Source organism: Dreissena polymorpha, chromosome 10, assembly GCF_020536995.1.
Source record: "Dreissena polymorpha isolate Duluth1 chromosome 10, UMN_Dpol_1.0, whole genome shotgun sequence".
In the NCBI taxonomy this organism is placed as follows: domain Eukaryota; kingdom Metazoa; phylum Mollusca; class Bivalvia; order Myida; family Dreissenidae; genus Dreissena; species Dreissena polymorpha.
The window spans coordinates 866,410-894,141 of NC_068364.1; the positions used below are offsets into that span (position 1 = coordinate 866,410).

Below are 27,732 nucleotides of genomic sequence, written 5' to 3' on the forward strand. Positions count from 1 at the left end.
CTGAATAAATATGTCTTGTCTTGTCTTGTCTATTTACTGATTTAGTGAATCTACCAATTGCCTCCCGCTTGCTAGCCATTGATCTTTGCTCTCTTGTATTATCCGCAGCTGCAGGGTGTGGATGAGGGGCTATTGTAGAGGCATCAGCTCTGGATCAGCTGGATCAACAATGAAATTAGTAACAAGTGGGTTTCCTTGTTGATATCAATGTACTTAGTGCACATTCTTGGATGCTATCATGGAGTGAACCTGTTTACCTATTCGTTCTTTGCTTTTACCGGCACCACTGTCCAATTGTTGGCATGCACAAGCACACCTCTGAAATAGCATATTAGCAGTGGTTTTGATAAATTAAAGAAAAGGAGTCAAATGACCCGTGATTGAAAATTTCACTGTATTCAGGGGTCAAAATACAGAAAAACACAGTTATTTTGTTTGTGCAAACTAGGTAATTTTTCTGCAGAATACTTGTCAGATAAAGGGCAGATACATTTAAGTCAAAATATATCATTTAGCCTTCCTGTAACATTTGCATTAAAATGATGTGATGCTGCATCAAAATGATGCACAGCATATAATTAGCCAGAGTCCAAAGTAAAAAATTTCAAAAATGCTTGCAGAAAGCATGATTCTGTGTCAATTGAAATCTCTGTACAAGCATATTTTGTAATTTGGGAATGTACACTAAAACTAATAATAACAACAATGTATTAAAAAAGGCCATTTTAATAAGTATTTCATTCATATAATGCAAATCAGTTAACCGACCAACACGTGTATGGGTTAAATGTTTTACCAGTACTAAATGATCATACTTGAGTCAGTTACTGACAATAACTGTCCAACTAGAGGATGAAGGAGACTGGAGTCTGCTTATTTCATAATCAATCACCCGCTTTCCTTCTTTTCATAACAATAGATTGTTTAACCTTAAGTAAAAAATGCAAAATTAAACAAATAACCAAGGAAGCACGTCAAATCGTCTTTTAATATAAAGAAGTTTCTTTATCAGTTGAAATCTAGTAACACAATGCAGTTTTCATACTCAAAGTTAGATGTGATCTCTCCAGTTACTGACACCTGACCAGGTATGTTTCTTCCTTCCGACACAGAAGACATGTCATGATCTGCACAGTTTAGCCAGCATGCCTTTCCAAAGAGCGTAAAAAATAAGGCTAAGCTTTATTAACCGACAGAATATCAAATCGATTCAATATTAAATTTCAGAAACACCAACATTTATTTTAAATTGAGAGAAAGCACTACACTGGATAATTATATATCATTGCATAATTTAATACACAATAAATAAACATGTATACAATATAAAGAAGTGAAACTCCAGCTGCTGGAGCAGTATTGAATTTTCATTAAACAAAATTAGTTGGTCCTTTATTTGCAAGGCAAGTGACCAATTGCCAAAACAGCACAAAACAGCACAAAACAGCACAATACAGCACAATACAAAACAACATACATAACACATAAATGAATAAAGCTGGGGTCACCGCCTTGGAACGGTCAATGCAAAGCATTGGGGGTTTAAACCGGTTTTAGATCGCTCAACCTCACAATTTGCCCATCAATATTCATGATACATTCAAGTGTAAATAAAATTTAACCTCAAAGCATTGTAACTCAAATTAAACAATAATAAAAGAGAATTAAAACGCATTTAATTTAATTACCTTTTAATTACTCAATGGTAGGAAAGAGACCAGAGCAACAGAGCTACAACTTTTTGAGGAACGATGAAATGAAACTACGAACAAGTATCAACTACATTCCTTCTTTATAGAAAAAGATTTAGGAATAAAGCATCATAAAGTTAATAATTCAGATCATCATCGCGCAAATACAGGAAGAAGCAGCAATAATGGGTGTAAAAGTTCCATATTACATTGCTTGGTTGTTTATGTGACTGCAAAAAAAAATCAAACGAGAAACGCCTATCAGAGAGAAAATAAAATGAAAATTGAAAGCTATATGTATACAAGTTACATTCGTGATTTATTAAAGAAATTAAAACATGTATACTTTAACTCAGAATAATGCATAATTAATGTTCAATTTAACTGAATATATATAGGAGAATTTTATCATTTATTATTAATTTCATGATTCATTTGTCTCATAATAGATCGACTTTTACAACAAATTCTGGAAAATGTTGTACGAATATTATGTGACAGGCAAGCTTATAATAAAAATGCACAAGGCACACATTATACTATCAATACTTATTAAGATACGTTGCAGAACAAAATATCCATGTCATAAAACACAATTCATATCGAAACGTTTGCTTGGTTAACACGCAAACCTTTTCCTAAATTTGAGTAAGAAATGTAGAACTAACAGCCCGATTAGTATACGAGCCACACCTCTTTCTTTGTCTGTTCAATAGTTGTTTTAAAGATCTTCCAACGTTCAGTCGTATCGCCAAGATTGATCAATTTCAAATGAAATCGCTTGTCTCGATCTTTTGTGCCTTTTTTCTGCACTTTCGGTTTCGATTTTGGTCCATGCATTGTTTGTAAACAAACAAGCGGATGTTCGCAGCGCGCATGCGTTTATTTCACGATTGTATATGAGTTTAGATTATGTAGTTATAAATAAATCATTTCGCGTTTGCAACGCTTTATAATTTTCAGGTTTGGAAAAAAATCGTCAAAAGATACATTTAAAGGGGCGATCAACCAGATTGACGAAAAAAGAAAAGTTCTCAAATACCGTATTTTTTTCAATAAGTTGTTAATATTGATTAAAATATCACAACTGGTATATTATATTACTTGAAAAATGTTGTTAGGTCTTCATATTTTCAGTATATTCGGTAATAAAATTTTACTGAGTATTACTACCAGGGAATTTGGAGAGTTCTGTTGTTGTTGTTATATTTTGTGAAACTTCGAGTTATAAAAAGTATAAAATACGACGATCATTGTATGAACATGGATGGCCGAGTGGTCTACATGGGTGACTGTACTCCAGGGATCATGGATTCTAGCCCTGTTCAGGGTTACTTTTTTTTCTTTCTTTTTTTTTCATTTTATTCTTAATGTTTTAATGGAGATTTTTAGATCCAATGTTTAAATCTATCAATATAAAGCATTTAATGACTGTATTTTAAAACTTATCCTTTTTCGTCAATCTGGTTGACCGCCCCTTTAATTGATATGTTCGAGATTGGTAAATGTGCAGTATTACTATTTCATCGCGAAAAAAACATCACTACAACGAAAATGTGCAAGTCTAAAATATTATTCTCAATTTGTCAATTTCCCAATCTGTGAAGAGGTCCCTTTAAGCTCACTTCTTGTCACGCGACAATGACACATACATGGGTTTTTTTATGACGTGCAACCACGTGAAATTTTATACATGTATTTGCATTGTGTCGTCTGCATTCAATGTGTTAAATGGAGTACGCTCTTATCTGCTGTTGTCCCAAACTTTTGAAAACAAAATTATGCAATGTTTACACCCAATTTCATTTCAACGAGTTAAATCAAACGGTATTAACCGCCACTGAGATTTCAAGATATTAGAAAGTTTGGAATGTGTTGCTTATATTAATGCGTTTGTGACTAGCACAGTAAGGGCTCGTAAAATGGAATTATTTTGAAAAAAAACTGAAATAAAGATCTGCAGTGTATAGGTATGTTATAAGTTTTACTTATTTATATTTTGTTTTAATTTAAACCTATTAATACTGAGGCTTATTTGCATCAAAAGCTTTAAGATGAATATCCTCTACTGCTGCAAGACAGTAAAACATAAAACAAACGTTATAATGCAGCACTAAGTAAAGCAATTTAGAGTTAAATCCAAATTCCAAACAGCTACTCTTTCCGAACAAAATTTTAATATCAGTTTATTAATAAATCGTGATGGATGCTAGAATTATGAAATCGGTATAATGACATCACTACTGCGCTCTTTCTTTTCTTCGATATGTTGATTGCGAGTCGCGTTTGATTGTCCGAACACTTATAATTGAATAAATCCTGTCAATTTCGGTAAGTGAAAATATAAATCGTCTAGATTGGCTCATTATTTTGCTAATGTTATAAAACACGTATTGATATTGTTTTAACAACCTATCAATGTAAGTTATGTAGTAACATGTGTTTATCGTGTGTCATAGCCTTCAACATGTGTAGTGACCATGTGTTTAAGAAATTGATACTTTTCGGAATGACATGCAAAATAAAAAGACTGCTTCCCAAATCTGAATAAAAGTCTAGAATGACCATTCTCGGTCATTTCTTGAAGCCTAAACATTACCGTATATCTATTTTATCAATTTTAATTTCTAAAAGGCGTTATACACTCTGAACATGCCATTTTGACGAGTGAAACAGAGATATCGTGTCACGTTTATATAGAACCAATACATGTAAATTATTTAACTATTTCCTATAATAACACAGATTTTGCTAAAAGCAATCGATACTTACCTTTTTGATTTTCATGGTTGTCAACGTAACAGTTTTGAATCGGTTTCGTACACTGTGACAAACACATTTAAACGCAAAGGCGGTATATTTTAATGTTTGCCTTATCTCTGAGCAATAAAACTGACGACAAATTAAGGCTCAATGGTGTGGTCATTGTCGGCTCGGGTAATAATTACATGGACTTTTAAGTATACTTACATGTACCCCGGGTACGGTGAATATATTAAAACGTACCCGGGAATTTAAATGCTAAATTGGTCATTGTCGGCTATTTTTTTTTATATTAATTATGTTCACATTAATGCCAATTTTTGGTAAAATGGCCTCTATATTATCTGAACTCATACTCAAAAAGCATGTTGATGTAGTTTTTTTTAAAAAGAAATTAATTATATACACATACACTTTCTTTCTGTTTCCAGGACTCCGCGATTAAGATAAACAATACCGTTTTACGGTAATCGGTAGCGCGTTGTAACGACATCGGATTTGGGGCGGAATAAATAATATAATAAAATTGGTATTAATAAATACCAATCATGTACAGTCATATATCGACCAGGTACGTTTAAGTATAGTTACCTTACCCGGGGTACATGTAACTATACTTAAGAGTACCCGGGTTACAAGTAAGAAGTACCCGAGCCGACATGGACCATTCGAACCCAATTAAGATAACTTGTAACAACTCCTCAAATCATCGCAATTATCACCATAACATGCCTCTTTGCGACAGTCAGCATGCATTGATTTCAGAAGTATCGCGGAAATCGATTGCATCACGACTGTCGTAAAGCGGCTAGTAAACAGGGCGTCTTATGCCATTTAAAGGACATATTAAGCAGAAATAAATGAGGAATCTCGAAAAATCGCCATTTGCGGAAATTCGTTGCCAGATTTTTTTATGTTGTCGCCATTAGCGCCAATGGCGATCGACAGCGGGAGCGCTGTTAAAGATACAACTGTAACATAGCATCTTAGCTATCTTTCTGTGCACTTTCCACAGTTACATTTGTTGCTCACGGGCGCCACCTCTTTTTGCGATGCATTTATAAATGAGCCAATGATACTTCAGAGGTGGCGCTAAGGACCGAATGTTTTGAAAAATCATGGATAATTATAAATGGTGAGTAGGTTTTGTATGTTTTTACCATATTTCGCATTGTGTTAAACAATCGGACAATGAAGTGCGATTCAGTACATGTAAATGCACTCACAAATGTACATGAACATTCAATCGCAGCCGATTTGGAAACGTGATGACCTTAATAAGTTTTTGCATGGTGGAGTTTTTAAAAGTAAAGCGACGTATTTTGACTTTGAGGATAGCTTATTTCCACCCAATTAAATCGCTAAATACATCAAACGATTGCGTTTAACATTACTAGTTGCTGTTTGCACAAACACATTGGCTTCGTGTAAATCTAATAGATACCTTTGCATTTTCCCAAAAGAGCTGGGGCCAATGCCAATGAGGTGGCGCCAATATAAATAACAGTCGCATATCAATTACATCATCACATGACTTTCATGTATTCATTTGATAGATACTTTTCCTTTCTAATATTGTATTTTTATGTTCAACATAAATACGAACAACCAAATCCGTACAGAATACACTAAAATATGTTATATCCGAAAAATTGTATAACCTAATTCTCAGCATTCTCAAAATAATTATTATACAACAAGTTTGCTAATACAGTAAGATAAATCACGAAATAATTACAATATGTTACTTCTGCATGAAACAATGATTTTTCCCCTTTATTACAGTTATAAGGTGTCGTCCCGATTGTCCCACATTAAGCAATCCAAGACGACGTTCAAGTAGGAGGGAAGAGACGAGTAAAGTTATAGGTCGGTTCACCAATCGCACTCCACAAGTATTAGGCAAACATACATGCGCTACAAACATAATTAAAGTATTAAAAAGATCATAACTTGGCTTTAGTTTGATAAATTTCTTTATAACACGGAGGCGGATCAATAAAATATCACGAACAGATGCAAACGACCATCCACTGAAACGCCTTCATTTGATCGACGTTAAATTTTCTTATCTTACAAAGTCGAACGTTTAAATACATCAAGGTATTATTAGAAAATTACGCGATATTAAATTTGCTTATAGATGTGACAATTAAAGAAGTCAAATTCAAAACATAAAATATGTCAATTTAAAATAGATTAAAATGTTCATTGGCGCAACGTCAAGTTCTTAGCGACACCTCCATGGCCTCCATCTCTTTTGGAAGAATGCAAAAAATTATCTTTAAGATCGGCAAGAAGCAAATGTTTATGTGAATGAAACAACTTGTACATTTTCAAAGCAATTATTTACTGTGCTCGTCACAAAGGCAAAATACATCGATTCGATTTTAACAATTCCACCATTCACCAGCTTATAAAGGTCCTCGCGTTTCAAGATAGGCTGCGATTGTATGCTTGTGTACATTTGTGGATAAATACATCTTCGCTGAATCGCACTTCATTGCCCGAGTTGTTAAATAATGCGAAATATGCTGGAAAAAACTGATAAAACCTTTTCACCCTGTAGAATTATCCGTGCATTTTCAAAATATCGGTCCGTAGCGCCACCTCGGAAGTAGCATTGGCTCATGTATTTATGCATTGCAAAAAAGGATGCGCCGGTGACTAGATCTATTTATTTATCTCAAAACTTGATTTAATCTTTCAGTCATGAGCAAAACGAACATACACAGGCGACACAAAATATGAATACTTTTGACTGTTTAAATAAAAACAAATGTTGGTTTGTTAGAAAAAGTACTTGAAAAATTGAATGAAATCTATTTTTACATTCAGTTGGATAGGACAAATAAATATAATCGCATTAGTTTAAATCAAGTTAAGAGTTGTCTCTCTTTGACTGTAAGTGCTCATAATACCGATTTTTTTAATCGGCTAAGGTGTATGGTATTCGGAGCATCTTTTCTAACGTCGTCTTTCGTCTCTAAAAACATGCTTTCGGTTGTGCAATTACAAACCCAAAATTAGTTCGCATTGTTCGGTGTAGCTGTCAACTACCATTGGTGTTACCAAGATGTAATTAATAGTAGCGCAATGCTTACTTATATCTTTATCGTATTCAGATAACAGGAATCGATCATGGCTAACCGGGAACAACATACGCTTTCAAGATTATTTCTTCTATTGGCATTGTTTCGCCTCACGGTCAAACACGTTGTGGTATCAGCACACACATCATGCCCACAAAACTCATCTCGACCCTGTAGCTGCGAGTTTTATGAAAATACGAAGCACCAATTTATCGTTGATTGTTCATCAAAGTCATTGAATGAGGTACCAACATTTAGTAACGTTTCACTCAGTGTCATCATAGAGCTTAATCTCGCCAACAACACTCTCTCGTGCTTAACCGCGATCTCTGCATCACCATTTGCAGGATTCATCAATTTGAAGATATTGGATTTGAGTAACTCATCTATATCAATGAACGGATCGACAGGATCTGTAATCAATGCTATGACATTCGCCGGTCTCGCTTCTGTAGAGGAGCTTGACGTTTCAAACAACCACAACCTGCCTTTTACACATTTGACTGATTCAGACCTCTTCAAGCACTTGACAGCTCTGAAAATATTAAGAATGTATGGAACCACAAATGTATTGAATGCAACAAATGGCTATCCGAATAAGCTGTGGTCTAATGTGCGCACACTGGAAGAAATCTGGATAGATGGTCTACCATTTGCAGTGTTTGGAGAAGAGTTTAAACGAATGCCAAACTTGAAAACTATCCGCATTACTGGCGATTTAATAGATCCACCGGGGCAGGCTTATAACTATTGTAATATCGTTCATATTAACAATGAGATGCTTAAAAATTTAGAACATGTCTCGAACCTTTCCATAGTTCATTGCAATGTTCATTCAATCTCCGATCTGGCATTTGATGGCGTCAAAAATCTAAGCGTTTTGGACCTTTCGTGTAATTTAGAATTAGGCTTTGTCAACGCGTCAATGGGTTTTGGTCACCTAAATAGCGGCCTAAAAATGCTCGTATTAAACAATATTAATAAACAATATTATGTAATTATAAATGAAAGTTTCGCAAAGAGCCTGCAAAATACATCTCTTACTCATCTATACATAGAAGGCAACAATATTTTCCGGTTTCACGAGAACGCGTTTATCAACTTACCAATAAGTTTAAAGAAATTGTATGCTGGCAACAATAGATTTGACATGGATTATTACCTTATTCATCTAAATAACTTAACAAATTTGGAATTATTAGACCTATCGTTAAACAAACTAACGTTCTATGACAATAACGCAAACCATGATTTAACAGACACCTGTTTATCGCATTTAACTGAAAGACCCAAAAAATTAAAGAGCCGCATTTCCACGCACAAACACACAAATGCAGCTTTTATTATATCAAGCTGCCTTAATCAAGTTCAGGTTGAGATACCCGCTGCTTTGCCACCTAAACTTGAAACACTTGATGTTCATTCTAGTAACATGGGCCTAGCCGTATACGGATACATGCCAAATAATAATTCTTTAAAAACTGTTTATGCCTCAAACGCTCTATTAAACAGTTGGCCGAATCGATTGCCTGACTCTATATCCCTTGCACATCTTGACTTGAGTTCCAATCTTTGTTCCGATGTTCATCAAGATTTACTTAAAGGTCTTCCTTTTCTTGAGTTTCTAGATCTGTCTGGAAATTATCTTAGCCTTGTGATGACAAAGTATGGTGATTTATTTGAAAACAACATACAGCTTAAACATCTGGATATATCAAAAAATGAACTTACGGAATTAAATAATACTCTTTTTAAAAATCAGATCAATATGACGTTCTTGAACCTGTCACAAAACAAACTTAAATCGTTCAGCATTTATGCAGATAACTTAACAAAACTTAAAGTGATAAATCTTTCACAAAATTGCTTTTTAACTTTGACGGATTTTAAACAGATTTTACACGTTATTAGAAACCATTTTGAAAACAGAAACGAAACTGTTGTTGATCTGAGAAACAATGATTTTCTGTGTTCATGTGACGCTGATGACGTAGCATTCATGAACAGTGTGGCTGAGGACGTTCGAAGTCATCGGTATTTACTACAGTTTACATGCAATCAAAACGAAGAAGTCAGGAATCCCTCCGATTTTGAATCATTCAAACACAATTTTGATAAGAACTGTAGAACCATGATTGTTCCGATTGTAGTTGGTGTGGTGTTCGTGTTTATTTTGTTAATTATAACCGTCGCTACGTTGGTGTATAAATTTAGATGGAAAATAAAATACTGGTTTTACGTTCGAAATAGTAAACGGCGAATGCGAAATGGATATACCGTCATTCCAAATTCCAATGATTGGTCGTATAAATATGACGTATACTTGGCGTATTCTTACGAGGTACAGGAATTCATCATAGACACTGTTTTAACCAAACTGAGTGAACTCGGGTACAAAGCGTTCAGTCAAGAAGACATTATTCCCGGTGTGAACCTCTGTAGTGTTATTGGGAACGCAATCCACGTCAGCAGATGTGTTGTGTTTGTTGTTAGTTCAAATTGCGAGGACTCGAATGAATGGTGTATTGCGGTCCATATGGCAAACGAAGAAGCAATCCAAAGAGGGAAACACATCACTTTGGCAATATTATATGATTATAACTGTCTTGATGGGATACCGGGTGCAGACCAGTTAATACACCAAGACTATTTCATAGATTTCCCTCGTCATGGCAGTGACCATGAGGCAACCGCGTTCTGGACTGACTTTGAAAATAAACTGATATCTATCGATAACACTGCGATAGAAAATCAATGACTTACCTAGCAAGGAATAATGAACGCTCTTGAAGCAAGTTTTTACCGTACGTGTAAAAATTTCCGACAGTGTTTGTATTACTGGTGTCATGCTATGTTAGGGCAAAAAGAGTGTGAACTACATGTACTTCCTTGTTTGACAATACGTGACACGTCTAATGAGATCACTTTTTCCTTAATTTTCTTATTGCGTACCAAAAGCTAAAAAGGACCGATAACCGAAAACGTGTACAATTCATTTACATTCGATCAATCATATAAAATGTGCATAGAATGTATTGCAGAAAAACATTTCCGCGAATACCGTATATTTCTATTTTTTTCTAATAAGCCTAAATAAAACAAAGTGGTTACAAGCTTTGTTTACAAGCATTAAGTCAAACTTGGCTGGGTATTCCCGTAAACGAGTGCACATCCGCACAAATTTAACATGTGGGAGGCCTGCTGTGGGCCTAGCATTTCTTTGTAATTTATAAAACCGACAGCGCAAAACTATTTCCCATAGTTATCAGTTATTTCCATGTCAATATTGTGTTCAAATCCGCTGTTTTAACCTATTATACTTCAATTTAAGTTATATGCAAAGTGGTCGAAGACAAATATTTTTTAAACGATTGATGGTTACTTGTTTGCACAAATTTAACCTTTCAAACGCTTATTTTTATTTAATTTGCATTCCGTTAATTTGAATCATTTTCAATTATAAATCTTACACTATCTCGGAAATATCACATTCGGTTATTGGTGCTACATATGATTCGACAATGATGGCGTTAAGGTAGCGCACCTCTAATGATTTCCCGCGATTTCTTCGAAGGTTGAAGAGCCTACTATTAGGTGCCGTAGCCTAGTGGTTAAGGCGATAGACTATAAATCTTTTGGGATATTCCCGCGCAGGTTCGAATCCTGCCGACGACGTATACTTTTTTGCGACGAGTTTTATTTATTTTCTAACGTAATTTGACTTAATATGGCATATAAGCTATATTTATTGTTAAATATGTTGCAATTTTTATGCACATTCTTCAATTATTTAAATTAAAACAACGTTATGGCGAAATTGGTTGATTTACTGTTGAAAATACGAACCATGCATGTTGCATTTTTATTTTTATTTCAAAAAGTAAACGGTAAATCTGTCTATTTCTTGGTATTTTTGCTGTATATAGTGTTTCTATAAAAACTAAGTTTAAAATATGACTTAAATGATACTATTTTGAATTTTATGACACTTTGATTTTAACCGACCCAATTTTTACTTGGCTGAAATCACTTACATTTCATGGCGCTCTTTCATAGATAAAAATTTGTAAAAAATAAATGTCTGTAAAAGAATACTTATTTCATCTTGTTTAAACTTTAAACACCTTTACAGCATCTGTACACACCAACTGCATGCCCATATTTGGAAATTTGAATGAATTATGGAACTTTTATATACCCCAGGGGTGAAAATAAACTGGACAAAAGCCGAGCGTGGGGGGTGGTTTTGAAAAAAATCGGTATATTTTTTTTAAAAGCATGGAAAGCCTACCTACAAATTTGCATGTAGTTCAGTGAAATGATGCTGATTAAGAAAATAATAAATTAGATTATATTTGGATATGTGCCCATTAGAGGTGCGCTACCTTAATTTGTACCTTTATGTCGAGCCTCTATGAAATATCAACTCATCAACAATATCCGGGAAGTTGATGAACTCGAAAGAAGAAGTACTAAAGCTGATGCAACTGCAGCATTGTAAACATGCGTATAAAGAATGTTAGGAAGTTTAATATGGTAATATCATTCCATAATTGGCCCTCGACAAGTACGGTTTATTTCCGCTATCAGTAAGCCTTTAATAGAATGCATAATGCGTATAATATTAACATCATATATACATGTACATATAATGTCAACTGGTATCTGATCTTCAATGATTGACGCGTCTCCAGTATTAAACACTTTTAGAAAAAAAAAATACAGTCTTTGGAATTAAAATATGATAACATAACATAAAACGTTTTCGACAGAGAATTAACACCACATTTCAACTTATTTTTAAAGTGTATACATGTAATTGCAAATCGAGTTATATTTCCCTAATTGTATCTCAATACACGCTTTTATAATGCCTGACTTAAGTAAACAATTAACATGTATCTTTACAGCATTCGACAAACAAAGAGGCCTAATACAGTTTTGGTTCCTAATGTTGTTGTTGTTTTTTTAATGATATTGTTACAAACTAACTTTGTATATGCATGTACATTATTGACCACTTTTGTATATTCAATATTTTGTTGTGCGTTTATGTGTCCTAATTGTCTTATATGTTATGTAATTTTAATACACGTCCCTAACACTATTTTTCAGTTCGATTAGTAACGGTAATATCTGTCTTTATTATTTTTAAAAAACAATAAACAACACTTATATCAAAATGACTACACTAATTTATGTATATGTTTAGCATTCCTTTTTATCTCAAACCCAAACAAGAATCAACACACAAAGAGTCCATAAATAAATTGAATCACGACATTTTCAATGCAATGACACAAGCTATAGTAAACATGCAAACATGCTATATGTGCCTCGCTCTGATAAAACGGGTTTAATGCATGTGAGTAAATTGTCAGTAGTGTGACTCTTTCCGCTTTAACTGCATTTTCTTTGAGGAGAGACTTCATTGAAACGAAAAATACCATACAGCAGAAAGTTTCGTCCTTGATTAGATCGTGCGGACTGCAAAGGCTAATCTAGGACGATACTTTACGCACATGTCTTAAGCCCCGTTTCCCCAGAGCGAGGATCTGAAATTCTGTATCGCGGGGAACTCATTTAAAACAGTATTTAATAGTCAATGGACTACATGCATATTGTCTTTACAAACATATGTAAATATATAAGTATTTTATATTCCTCGAAAGTAGTTAAGTTGCATATAGTGGTGGTATTATATTCCTGTCCGTTTGTCGCGCTCTTTGTTAGGTGAGTGTAGCTCGATGATGTTAAAGGGACTTGTTCGCAGATTGTCGAAAAGACCATTTTGAACATTGTGTTACTGATTGAAAAAAGAACACTGTACATCAGGAAGCGAAATAACACTAATGAGTAGACTTGTACTGAAATCAATGTTTAAAATGTATCATCAGTAGAAATTGTTACAGTTTAAAGCGTTACAAACGCAAAACGAATGGATATTTCGGAGTGCTTCTTTCGTTTTCGTTCGATTTTGAGAAAGTACGTGGATTCGTTATGAAAAGTATAATTGCTTAACATAGTGGTTCAGGCGTTAGATATTTAATCTAATAGTCATTGGTTCGAGCCAAGGTTGGGGTTAAACGATGTTGTTGTTGGTGTTTTTTTTCGTTTTTCATTTTTCTTTTTTAATTATATTGCTGTATTACACTGGAGCTCTCTATTACCGATGGTTACATTTATCAATTTTAAGCATTAAGTCACGAACTTCAAGAAATGCTGAAATCGGATTCAAATGATACTTCACAATAAATATCATGCTATACGGCTCTAAGAGGAAGTGCAGAGTATTAAGATACTTCCTCAATATTGTATTCTTATTCGTGGCTGATTGTTATGTCACATTACCAACGTAACGCAATTTCGTGTTGATCAGACAGCAAACGCACTCAGGCGGTCAACACTGAAGTTAAGTTAACATCTAAGTGCAAATGTACCTGTAAGATATTGGGTTGCGTCAAGAAAGGTGCGTGATCAGTTTTTTTTCGGTTGTTGAAACACGCATTTCACACTATTCAAATTGTTAACATATTGTTCACGTCCTACATGTCACACGGTAGATTCGTTGGTTGTGGAGGACGACAAATTACTCGGCTGTTTGTAGCAACCTGAAAATCATTGGTAAAACATATGATTAAAAATAATGAGGTTGATGTTATTCATATTGTTGTTGTTATTGATAATAATGATGATGATGATGATGATGATGATGATGATGATGATGATGATGATGATGATGATGATGATGATGATGATGATGATGATGATGATGATGATGATGATGATGATGATGATGATGGTGATGATGATGATGATGATGATGATGATAATGATGATGATAATGATGATGATGATTTAACGCATATGATCATGAATAGTCACCTTGAAGACAATTCAGATTCGCTAAATTAGTAGTCGAGTTGGAGACGATACTATTGCGGACGTGCACCATTGACGTTCGGCGGTTTCCGGTCCCTTCGGCCATGCCCGGAAACGCGGACACGCGCTCTTGTATCTCGTAAAGCTTTTGACTGATGTCCTTCCCGATCAGTTGGTTGAAGATGTGCTCCAGCGTGCGGTCACGTGACAGGTATTTTAGAAGGCGAGCTTGAGGTAAGACGAATAGAAGGCAGTCCTCGGACGCGCGTATATTTACCTAAAAATGTAAGAGTTCCAAATTTGAAACTGTAGCAACTGAACATAGTTAACCAAAGATTTGTAACACAAATGTACAACTCTCGAAAACTTGTCAAAAGTTTTTAAACGGAAACAATTCACATTCACATCCTGCTAAGGCATTCTCAGAGAAATCGACGTTGGTTTTATCAAAATCAATGCACTTGTATATACACTCGGCAAGCGTCACGAATTAAATCTTTTTATTTAATATAATGTGTCCCCTCCTTTCGTCGATTTTTTTTTAAATCGCACCTTGAAATGATGCAATTTCCTGATATCTAATCAGCATTTTGCATGAAAAAGTAAATGTAAAACAAACAAGAACTTGAGTTAAGACATCAAGTGTGACAGACACATAGGGTAAATCAAATGTCTCTAAAACCACTAAAGTCTTCATCCATAAATTTTTTAACAGTGTTAGATGGGTGGACCTCCTGTTTATATGATTTAGTTTCATACTAGCAAAGTAATTCTTCATTTTTGGAGTCCTTTTTAATTTAAAAACTATGGATGAACATCAAAGCGGTTAGCCCAATTTGTAAAAAAAAACATAAACCAATTAATTACCTTTCATAAAGTGTGCTGTTGAATTTCACTGGCAATAACTTGTTACTCAAAAGGATTATCACTCTCAAGAGCTAATACCAATTAAATTCATCAAAGAAACTTACAGAAAAATTAATGATGATTGTCCATTGCATTCGTCTAAACTTTTTAATTGCTACAAATTGAAATATTGTTTTTCACGAGTCCCATTTGGCAGCCATTTGTAGACATTTACCTGTTGAATTTCATCAAAGAAACTTACCGAAAAATTAATGATGATTGTCCATTGCGTTCATCTAAACTCTTTAATTGCTACAAATTGAAATATTGTTTTTCACAAGTCCCATTTGTAGACATTTACCTATTGAATTTCATCAAAGAAACTTACCGAAAAATTAATGATGATTGTCCATTGCGTTCATCTAAACTCTTTAATTGCTACAAATTGAAATATTGTTTTTCACAAGTCCCATGCGGCAGCCATTTGTAAACATTTACCTATAGCTAAATGTATCGATGAATTTCATTAGATAAATGTATCTCCTTCAGCCAATCAAATAGCGCAGTTTATCACTTACAGTCAATGAAGCGTGCTGTTTAGATTGCGAAAGTTAGATCGTCTGTACACATGCCTGGGGGACAATCACACAAATGGACAGCTGTTTATGGCTTAATTAGGGGCATATGACAGGAAATACACAAGTGGATTGAAACTGTTAGGGGCTCATTAAAAAAAAATCGTATCTTTACAGCCAGCTGGGGGGGGGGGGCTTTAGCCCCCTAGCCCCCCACCTAAATACGCCTCTGATGTTTAACAATTATGTAATGTATTACGTTTTAGCTCGTTAATAGGATTGAGCTGTTTGTTACATGCCATTACTGTAATAACTCTGAACTCGTTGGTGGGAAACTCACAACTGACTTTATTCATAGATTTACACAGATATAAACCTCAATACAATTAACTCATGACTGCATGCTTTAACAAGATAATAAAAGTTGTGTCCCTTACATTACAATACATGACATCCCATTTTCTTTCTTTTTTTAAAATTAAAAATACATGATACATCAACTACCTTATCGTTACATATGCGAATAGTTATATGAAAGAAAGAAAATAACATAACCTGTCGTAACACATTATTAACTCTCTCTTTATAAAATCATAGTGGGAATTTTCCATTTAAACCTCTGAGTTTTAAATTGTTATTGAAAACAGAACATTCCATATGAACAAAATTCACTTAACTTAATGAAAAACTTCTTTTAAATTTAATATTGAATTGAAATTCATAAAATCAAATTAACAATAAAACAACATGTAAGACAAAATTATTCACTAAAATACATGTTCGCTAAGTTTCCACAAAATTGTCGCTGTTATCTCAGATTCAGGCTTTGTGCAGGGCAAAATATGTTTTTATTTAGGATGGCAACGAATACCGATTTTGGTATTGGAATATTCATTTCGAACGAATATTCAGATATTCGGTCAACATCTTTTGGAAAAAAAATTAACTAAATCAACTTGGTTTACCGTACTATTACTCTATGAATTCTACTTTCGTTTTTACCGGAAGTGACTAAATATTGACACAGCGTTGCCGTCGCTAATTCGAAGTTGATTTTGTTGATTATTTTTTTATTAGATATTGATAAAATATTCGTGAATATTTGTTTAAAAGCGTGATCGAACAAAGGAATCGGACTTTTTCTTCATTGAGAGGGAGATGGATAGGGGAATCGGCGAATTGGAAGGTAGGTGGGTTCATTCTTGCGGGAATTGAACGGTAACAGCCACGTCTAGCTTTCAGTGTTAATAATGTAAAAAATGTCAAAACATTCATATAAATTTTATAATTTGGGGTGACTTTTGTTTATTTTGATATTGAGACTGTTTATAGCTAGATGTAATTATTAAAATTTAATGATAACAACTGTTTTTAAACTTTTAATAGTATACATATTTCTTTAAGTAAAGTACCTGATTGAATATTGAGTAATTAATTAAAGTTTGGACCTTACGATACGAAAATACTCTTTAGAGGTTGAGGAAATTATTTTCTAAAAGCTTTTTTTGATTTGACCAAGTGATTGTAACCATACGATACGCATTTACTCAATTTAATTAGAGCAAAAAAAACATTTTCGATTGGAGAACGCGATTTACGTCAATCAAAAATCTTTTGCATATGTTCTTATTTGTTTTTACACCAAGTCGGCTTTTCCTTTACTCATTTAATCTTTGATCATTTTAAATGTACGTTCATTCGAGTCATTAGATCAAGTGCGGGTCAGTGTTTTCATTGCCGATGCGATTTGCACCTATCATCATTTTGACACAAAGTGACTGTCTTTGGTAAATTAAAGTTTCCTAACGGTAGGCAATTAGCGGGATTTATGACATGTGTACTGTCATTACCATAGCGACGCATTATCGCGACTACCGGAATAAACAGTATGAGATGAGGAACAACTTTTTAAACAATGGTTGAAGCAAATTTCACGAATACAAAGTCTTTGAAATTACTCGATTTTTTTGATTTTTTTCTTCCGAATATTCTATTCGGAAAATACAATTCGAATATTCGGTGCGGGACCGAATATTCGGATATGCGGATATTCGGATATTCGTTGACATCCCTAGTTTTTATGACAAATGCCAGATACACTAAATGTCGAGTTTCAGCTAGGAAATGATAACAAACTGTGATCACACCGAAAACAAGCTAGAAAGTAGATACACCTAAAAAATGATGTATTCGATTTCCGTGAGAAGAGAATTTTATGAACATTTTTTTGTAAGAGAAAAACAAAACTGAATCTTTACACATTGACCAAGATTTTGATATGATAAAATAAATGCGTACAAACAACATCAAAACGAGTAATTACTTTGATATAACATGTTATATTACCAAATACAATGATAATAATACAATAATATATAATATAATATAATATAATAATATGTATAATATATATTGTAATATAATATATTAATACAACACGGACTTTTTGTGCTATTTCTTCACATTATGTAACGGGATTATTATTCCCATTCCATACTTTAGCACACATTATCTTTGAGATAACTTGGTGTTTTCACTGCTCGTCCTGAACGCGTACGGATTTGTTCTGTCGCGTTGTTTCGCTGCTTAGCTGAATGGTATTTCACCGGTTGCTGCTCTCTTGGCAACTCTTAATGTTTGTTTGCAATTTCCTGTCGTTCCTAGCCAAATCTCTGTTGCTTATTGACAATCCTCTACCGTTCTGTTGCAAATCTCTGGAAACCATTGGTAATTTTGGTATTGTTTCATCGTGTGCTTCAATGACATGTGGGGACTCTTTGGTTTTCATGAGCATAGACGTGTTACGCCGATACTCACGTCCACTTTCCCCAGCCTTAACGATGTACGAACGAGGATATGGCGATTTTCGCACATATTCTGCAGGTCTCCATCCAGTTGGTGTTTTAATTCGTACTGCATCATTTGGCTTCAGGTCTTCTTTTACCTTTGCGTGCCTGTCGTAGTAGAATTTCTGTTTGCATCTATAATCATTCAATTTTGATGCAATCTTTCCTGTTTGGTCAGCTTGGGGTTTCCGCAGTCCTTTCGATATCGATATGAGGGTTCTTGCTCTCCGACCCATTAGCCTCTGCATCGGCGAACCTACTACGTCATCTCGAGGAGTGTTACGCAATTCTAGCAAGCACAAGTAAATATCATCACCTGTCTCAAAGCATATCTTTGTGAGATTCTTCACTGTTTGAACTGCTCGCTCAGCTAAACCGTTTGATTGCTGATATAGTGGAGATGATGTCACATGTTTAATGTTGTATGAATCTCCAAATTGTTTGAATTCTTGACTTGAAAATTGTGGACCGTTGTCGCTCACAAGCGTATCCATGATGCCATATCTTGCAATGTAAGATTTCATTTATTTCAATATTGTTATTGTTCTTGTATCGTGTTGCAAAGGTTATACTTCGATGAAGTTTGAGTAATAATCTACCATGATCAAGTAGTGAAAACCGTTGACTTCAAATAAGTCTCTGCCAACTTTGCTCCATGGTAATTCTGGTACTGGTTGCATAATCATTGGCTCTTTTGCTGGCTTGTTTTTGTATGTCAAACATGCACTGCATTTGCTTAATACATCTTCTATTTGCTTATTCATACCAGGCCAATATACCAACTCTTTGGCTCTTCTCTTGCAATTCACAATTCCAAGATGTGACTTGTGTATAGCTCTCATTGTTTTAGATCTGAGACTCATTGGACTGCAGACACGCTGACCTCTGTACAAAACGCCATTGTACACTGACAATTCATCTCTAAATTCCCAAAATGGTTTTGCATTATCCTGCAATTCATTGAGCGTTTCTGGCCATCCTGATATGATTATTTGTTTTACTATATGTAGCTGTTCATCATCTGCTGTTGCATTTGCTATCTTTTCATGATTTGTACATGCAAATGTTTCTGTCACGAGTACCATCAGCTCATCATCCATTGTTTGTTTCTCTTCTTCATTTAATGGCATTCTGCTCAGGCAATCTGCAAGACCGATTTCTTCCCTTTCTTATGAATCAACTTGAATTCATATGGCTGTAATTTCAGCATCATTCTTTGTATCCGCGATGGTGCTGTGTGAACGGGTTTCTTCAGTATGCGTTCAAGTGGTTTGTGATCGGATTCCACTGTGATCCTTGTATTCCCGTACAGTAGTTTGTGAAATCGCTCGCAGCCAAATACTACCGCTAACATTTCTTTTTCTATTTGAGCATACTTCTGTTCTGCTGATGTCAGAGCACGAGATGCATATGCCACTACCCCATTACTTTGAAGTATTGCAGCTCCTAAACCTCTCATAGATAGTTAAGGTAACCGGTTTTGATACGTCAAAGTAACGCAAGACTTCTGTTGACGTCAGCGCCTCCTTGATCCTTTTGAAGGCTTCTCTAGCTTCGTTTGTCCAATTCCAAATTTCCTTATTTGTAAGGTCTCGTAGAGGAGCATTCAGTTCACTCAATCCGGGAATGAATTTAGCAGCATAGGAAAGCATTCCTAGTATCGTAAGCAATTCACTCTGGTTCTCGGGCTCTTTCATTTTTACAATCGCCGAAATGCGTTCCTCTGTCGGTTTCAGCCCCTCTCCTGTCAGTTTGTGACCAACGTTACTCAATTCAAGCTGTGCAAAAACACACTTCTATTTGTTGAGTTTTAGATTAATGCTTCTAGCTTTTTCTAATACAGCTCGTAGTCTTAAATTAGGTTCCTTTATGGTATTCCCATGGACTAGAATATCGTCAACAACGATCTCTACACCGTCCATTGCTCCAAAATGCTTCTTCATTTCTCTCTGGAACCCTTCACTGGAACACCGTGCATCCATTGGCATTCTAAGGTATCGGTATCGACCGTATGGTGTGTTAAATGTTGTGAGCTTTGAGCTCTTCTCAGTCAATTTCACCTGAAAATAACCCGTGTTCGCATCCAATGTAGTGAAATATTTGCTTCCATACACTCTTGTTGCAACTTCATCAATTGTGTTCATCGGATAGTGTTCACGCATGATCGTCTTGTTCAGATCAGTTGGATCAATACATATGCGAACTTTGCCATTCTTTTTTCTCACGCACACCATGCTATTTACCCATTCTGTGTCGGCTCTGTTTATTTTATTATTTTGCATCGCTCAAGATGGTCTAATTGCTCTTTCAATTCACTCCGTATAGCTACTGGAACTGAACGAGGTGCATGTACCACAGGTGTCACTGTCTCATTGATTTTGATGTCACACTCTCCTGGCAAACAACCCATTTGATCGCCTAGAGCATCACTGAATTCTTTTATCAGTTGGTCTATTTCCATCTGGGTATTGTTTACTCTCATGATGAGGCCTAGTTTGACTGAATCATCTCTGCCCAACAGATTTAAATTTCTTTGTCCACCGATCACTTAAAATGTTAAATTGTGTTTCACGTTCTTGTATACGCATGGTAAAGTTATTTTTCCCAGTGCCTTGATCATCGTTCCGCTTACACCATTTATGCGGGCATCACTCTTTAATATTGGGAATTCCGCACAAAATTTCTCAGCGATTTGTTTCGAGAGCACGTTGCATTGTGCACCACTGTCTATCTCCAAACGCAAAGGCTTGTTGTTGGCCTTCATGTTTACTGTTCACTCTTTGTTATTCGTTTCATTGCCATTATTTTGTACTGTGTAAACATCATGTGTGGATGTATATTGTTCAAACATATCAGATAGTTCGTCTTATTCTGTGTAGTGAACGAACGTTAGCTCGACCACGACCATAGCCACGGCTTGGCCTAGTACCACCACGGTGCTGCCAACGACCTCGAGTTGTTGCACGTCCTCTACAATATCTTGACGCCTTAAAATGACACTTTTTACCATATACATCGCATCTGTTGTAGAATGCTGGAAAATTTTTAATCGCATGCATTTTGCAACACTTTTGGCAAAATGACATGACACTGTTTGAATTGTTTTGTCTTGCTCCACGTTTGCCATATTTATCCGGACGCGCCACGTGTACAGCTGGACGTTCTTGCAAAGTCTTAATGTGAGCGTTTGTGAGTTCGATGTGACGACACGTTTGAATAACCCTTTCCAATGTTAATTGGTCTGCTGGAATTTCCATAAGCTTTTCTAAACACTTTTTGTCGTTCTGCTATGTCAATGTCTTGATCTGCCAACACTTCTGGCATCCATGCAAACGAATCATAAATGTTGACACATTCACGACTCATATTGGATAATAATACTCCAACTTTTCGACGCCCTGGTTTGTCGTGCATACCTAATGCGTCCAGGTGAACCAGGAAATTACGTTTGTAAATCTCCCACTCTGCGGCTCCTGCATCTGCTGAATTAAATTCCGGAAATTTTTTAATTCCTTTTGCAGCCATACTGTTCCCAGTTGTCTAAAACTTCATAAATAAATGTCTAGCATCTATTGTTTTCTGTATTCCAGCTATTTATTCACAACCATTCTGACACCATGTTATAACTCTGAACTCGTTGTTGGGTAACTCACAACTGACTTTATTCATAGATTCACACAGATATAAACCTCAATACAAATAACTCATGACTGCATGCTTTAACAAGACAATACTTATTGTGTCCCTTACATTACAAAACATGACAATTACTGTGCACAACTGTTACCTTGTACTTTCCTCCAATGAATGTTTCGTTACGAGTGTCGTATTCCGGTGAGTCAACAAACTGGTTCACGTCCACAGAGTGGAGATATACGTCATCATACGAGACCTTCAGTCTGAAACAAAAAAATACACTGAAAACTGTTTTTTATACAATGTCAAAATAGAGCGATTAAACAAACTAAAATACAAACCAATCTGTAAAATTACTCTAGACTCCCACTGCCGTAAGATCCTGTACGAAAGCCACACTCCGTACGTCGCACGTAGCTGATCGTGGTCTTTCTTTAAGACTCCAGACTTAGATGCGATGCATGTTTAAACGTTATGAAAGGATGTTCTGCGCTCAGTTTGCGCTGCGACCAATTTATGATTACATTATTAAATGTACCGCTATATGTCACCGTCTGATACTTTCCGTCGGGATTGTTTCGAACTGTCAACGATTGGTTCTCGATCCGGCTTGATCATCCTGATAAGGATCCAAGTATAAGAAAGTTCTTTTACCGTGCCATATGCACTCAAACGCGCTCATACATAAAAGTCTCTTTCCACATAAAATAATTTAAATTCAAACTGCAATGCCATCAGTTCTTATGACGGAAAATGAGGTTTATTAAATAAAACACCTTATCGTTTTTTAAAGAAGAATAATGCAATTTAAATATGTTGATTTTGTGATAGAGATAGTACTAACAATGCTAACAATGCGTGGTCAGCTAGACGTGGTGGCAACAATGGTGGACAACGCGGTCAGGGCCCAAGGGGTAGAGGTCAAGCCAGAGGTAAACAGAGCAGATGGGCCCAAATAGGTTTTGGGAACGTAAATCGGGATCTGGGAGTGTTGGTTTTCTTATTTAAGATGAGTTGCTTAACATTAAGTATTGCTGATGACAGTTATGATGGTATTTTATGGTTAAAATTTGTTAGTAAAATTTTAAATGATAAATTGTATGCCTGTGTATGCTACTTGCCACCGATTAATTCGTCTAGACAGACTGATGTTCAGGATTTTGATGATAATCATTTAGTTTTTATTTATATGTTCCAGACAGATGGTTTACTATTTATATGTGGTGATTTAAATAGTCGTATTGGTGAAAACTTTGATTTCGTTGTTGGAGTAGATAACTTACCAGAAAGAAATACATTTTGTATTGTTGATTTTAAGTCAAATATGTATGGTAATTGTCTTATTGATGTACTTATTGACAGTAACATGTGTGTCTTAAATGGTAGAAATAGTGATAGCAATGATTGTAAATCTGTTTCTACAAAGGGATGTTCTGAAGTGGACTACTGTTTGGTTCAACACGAGTATTTGCATAGATTTTCTAATTTCAGTCAAAAGGTCCAGCGAGCTTATTGCAGAAATAAATACTGTGAATGATTTGTCGGCCGTGTCTATTCCAGATAACTCAGTATTATCGTGGACTGTGCAGTTGGGGACTTTGTGTGAAAACTCTGTAGAACTTCTGTCCAGAAATGAAGAGAACAATATTACTTATGATAAATTTGATTCAATATGTATTCCTGAAAATTGTATGTATTCAGATAATATTGTTTATTGTATTCACCAGTGTATTTTTAAACTAGACCAGAGTTTACAAGAAATAAACTATGTAGATAGTGCATATGCAGATATTTGTCATAATATTAGAAAAGACGTGTATTGTAAAGTTCCATTTAAGTCTATTACTGTTGATGGTAGAACATCTAATAAGAAAAGAAAAAAGGGAAGCCTTGATGGAATAATAACTTATCTTGCCTTTGGAATACCGTTTGTGAAACTGAAAAATCAGAACTGAAGTCTCGGCTCATTTCTGCACGTAAGAGTTTTGATAAAGCCGTACAACAAAGCAAGCGTCAATACTGGGTAGGCTTACACAATGAGTTACTGTCAGATTGCAAAATAACCAGCCTGAATTCTGGAAAACCATTGGCAGGGTAGGGGTTTCACACTAAAGGAGTAAGCGCATACCGATGGAAGTTATGACAGAAAATGGTGTATCAAATGATGTCAATATTGTTCTTGAAAAATGGAAGAATGATTTCAGCCATCTTCTAAATAGACCTTATAATGTGTGTAGCATAATCATTGACAATGTTGTATATAATGGTTATCATTTGAATGGTGATACAGAGATTTTAAACAATTATATATCTGTTGAAGAACTTGTTAAAGCTGTCATCAGGCTCAAAATGGAAAAGCCTGGGTTGTGATAAAATACCTATGGAAATATTGAAAAATGACTGTTCTGTATCTTTTCTTCATATTTTGTATTATATATGTTTTTTAAAGGGAATTACTCCGTCAGAATGGAGTAAGATAATAATAAGCCCCATTCCAAAATCAAGTACTTTTGATTCGAGAGATCCGATGTCATATAGGGGTTTATAGTAGTATTGCACCATGTATAAGATTTATTGTAAAATATTAAATGACTGTTTGTCAGAATGGACAGAATCAAATGATATACTCTGCGACAAGCAGAATGGCTTTAGAAAAAGCCGCAGTACCATTGATCATGTGTCGTCTTTAACTAATATCATAGAAACTAGAAAGAAACATAAGTTAGCAACATTTTGTTCATAGACTTTCGTAAGGCGTATGATTTTATTGACAGATCACTTTTGTGGAACAAATTTAATAGTAAAGGTGTTCAGGGTAATATGTTACACGCAATACAGTCATTGTCTAATTCAGTCCCGTCTTGTGTAAGGATAAATGGTCTTACAACGGAATGGTTCAATGTAAACTGTGGACAGGGCTGTTCGTTGTCATCTTTACTGTTTAATCTGTTCATAAATGATCTAGATCCTTTCTAGAAAAGGAATTGACATAGATAATTATAAGATCTCCATATTACTATATGCAGATGATATTGTACTCATTGCTAAATCTGAAAGTGATCTTAAACTTCTTTTAAATGTGTTAGCAAACTGGTGTACATCAAACTCTATGATAGTCAACCCTATGAAAAGCAACATTGTTCATTTTAGGCCTCAATCGGTATGTAGAACTTCATTTGATTTTACATGTGGAGAGCATAGTCTTAAAATAGTTGAACAATATACCTACCTGGGTATGTGACTTGATGAGTTTGTAGTTGATAATAAGACTGCTAAGTGTATAATAGCTCATAGTGCAGGTAGAGCATTGGGGTTAAATATTGCCAAATCTAAATCATTGGGATCCATGCCATATGATGTTTTGTTAAGCTATTCGATTAAATGGTTTGGCCAGTCATATCGTATGGTGCTTCTATTTGGGGTAACAGGTCATTTTCCTGCATAGATGCCATACAGAATAGGGTCATGCGTTACTATCTTTAGGGTAGGACGGTATACACCTACGGCAGCTCTACAGTAGAGTTAGCATGGCAACCACCACATGTAAAACAGTGGAGATCTGTATGCCGACAGTGGCATAGATTTATTAGAATGGATGTTAATAGAGTAAATTATAAGGTATTGTATGCATGTTTAATGAAAAGATACACTAGATGCAAGAATTGGCAATTCATGTTTAATACATATATGGAAAAGTTTGATTAAGTAGAATGTGCACGTAACTTTGTAACAGTATCGTCAGTCATTTTGTAAAAAAGTCGTTCTTAAATCTATGTCAATGTATGTGGATGAATGGAGAGCTAAACTAGAAATGGAAATAGTGGTAAAACATTAATAACAGATAAATTGTTGGAAAAACGACTAAACAGAGCATTATTGTAAAATATATTTTTATTTTTGTCCCGTAAGCATAAGTCTGCACTAGCTAAATTCAGAATTGGAGTAGCACAAATAAAGCTTGCAACTGGTAGATATGAAAATATTTCTGTTGACAGAAAAAATTGTCCAATATGTAAATCTACGGTTGAATGTGAAAAACATGTATTACTTTCATGCAACGCATATTAATATATTAGATCTCCATTGGTGGAGAAAGCAAGTAGTCTATTGCCAGAATTTGTGAATCTATGCGATGAGGATAAGCTTATATATATTTTCTCAAACAATGATATTGATAAACTTACAACAAAAACCTGTTACAATATTCTTCAACTTCGCTATAATATTCTGTATAAATAGCAACTGCATACCTTAGTATTTCTTTTAGTGTGCTTTAATGTCAATTAATGTTCTAGGTGGGAGATGAGTACACACCTTTCAAGTTGACTCAGTCACTCTTAAATTTAATGTTTTTAGTGTATCCACCTATTCCCTGTTTAATTTTTTTATACTATCTATTATACTTATGTACTTAACCATCATTCAGATATTAATAAAATGGTTAATAAAATGGTGTGATTGTCTTTTCCAACCTAGAATGAAAATTGTGTTTAACACTTAAGAATTGTATAGTATAAATTCCTTAACATTACTTTTTAAATTTGATAATTAATGTTTTATTCCTGAGTTTGAGTGTCACCACTGACCAGTTCGTAGATGATCTGACCATAGGCGATATATGACTTTATAAGACACAGTGCTATACTTTCGCTTTCCGTATTTTATGGGTATTTTCTTATGGCAAATTTTTAGGTGAGGTCAGTGCCCCTATCAAAATTTTATTATGTAGTATAGTATTTAATTGTACTGTGTGTCTAAGATTGTACAAAGCTGTTTTAACTGATGTCCAGATTTTGGTGGAGACTATATAATTGTATGGTAGTTGGAAGAGAGGTAACTCTGTAGTTCATGTTACAGTTTATGTAATTTGAATTCAAGGGTTAGCTCCCTTTCATTTCACTATAATTGTATGATGATTCTTGTGTTGATATAATACTCTAGTCTCTTATATAACTCGATACTTCCAAGTGGCAGCATTTTATAAGTATGCGTATGTTTTATTGTGTGTTGTGATTGTGCTGGTCGACTTTAATAAACTAATAAATATGTGTTGACATTTTTATTGCAATATAAGGTGTTGTTAATGGTGATAATTATGTTGCTTCTGCTATTGTTGCTGTTGTGATTGTTGATGTTTTATAGGAATAGTATTGTTTATAAGAGGTCTGAATGTTGTAATTTATACGGTTGTTAACGAACGTGGTTTGTGGAACTTTTTGTAACTGTCAGTGTTTGTGTTGTATTTATGAGAAAGGTTATTATTGTTTTGTTTTTAATATAAGTTTAGTCTCAACGAATTTGAGACTAAACTTATATTAACACTTCTACTTCTTCGGTGTGTGTGTGTGTGTGTGTGTGTGTGTGTGTGTGTGTGTGTGTGTGTGTGTGTGTGTGTGTGTGT

General features: G+C 34.9%; 2 protein-coding genes and 1 non-coding gene across 3 annotated transcripts in view; 2 read left to right on the forward strand and 1 right to left on the reverse strand.

The window, feature by feature from the left end:
* The window catches only part of LOC127848717 (blood vessel epicardial substance-like), a 273,254-nt gene that overhangs the window by 241,635 nt on the left and 3,887 nt on the right, over positions 1 to 27,732 (reverse strand). The window contains exon 2 of the mRNA XM_052381335.1: positions 22,483 to 22,594. Within this exon, the coding sequence (XP_052237295.1) occupies positions 22,483 to 22,594 (112 nt within the window). The remainder of the gene's footprint in view (positions 1 to 22,482; positions 22,595 to 27,732) is intronic.
* Positions 7,992 to 12,653, forward strand: LOC127848699 (toll-like receptor 4). Its single transcript, XM_052381298.1, has one exon. The coding sequence runs from the start codon at positions 8,097 to 8,099 to the stop codon at positions 10,302 to 10,304; it is 2,208 nt and encodes a 735-aa protein (XP_052237258.1). The 5' UTR covers positions 7,992 to 8,096; the 3' UTR covers positions 10,305 to 12,653.
* Positions 11,140 to 11,221, forward strand: Trnay-aua (transfer RNA tyrosine (anticodon AUA)). Its single transcript has one exon. It is a non-coding gene; the product is annotated as a tRNA-Tyr (tRNA).

What these genes read in the sequence shown, in the direction of transcription:
- LOC127848699 (XM_052381298.1), top strand. Translation starts at nt 8,097, where the DNA reads ATGTATGGAACCACAAATGTATTGAATGCAACAAATGGCTATCCGAAT.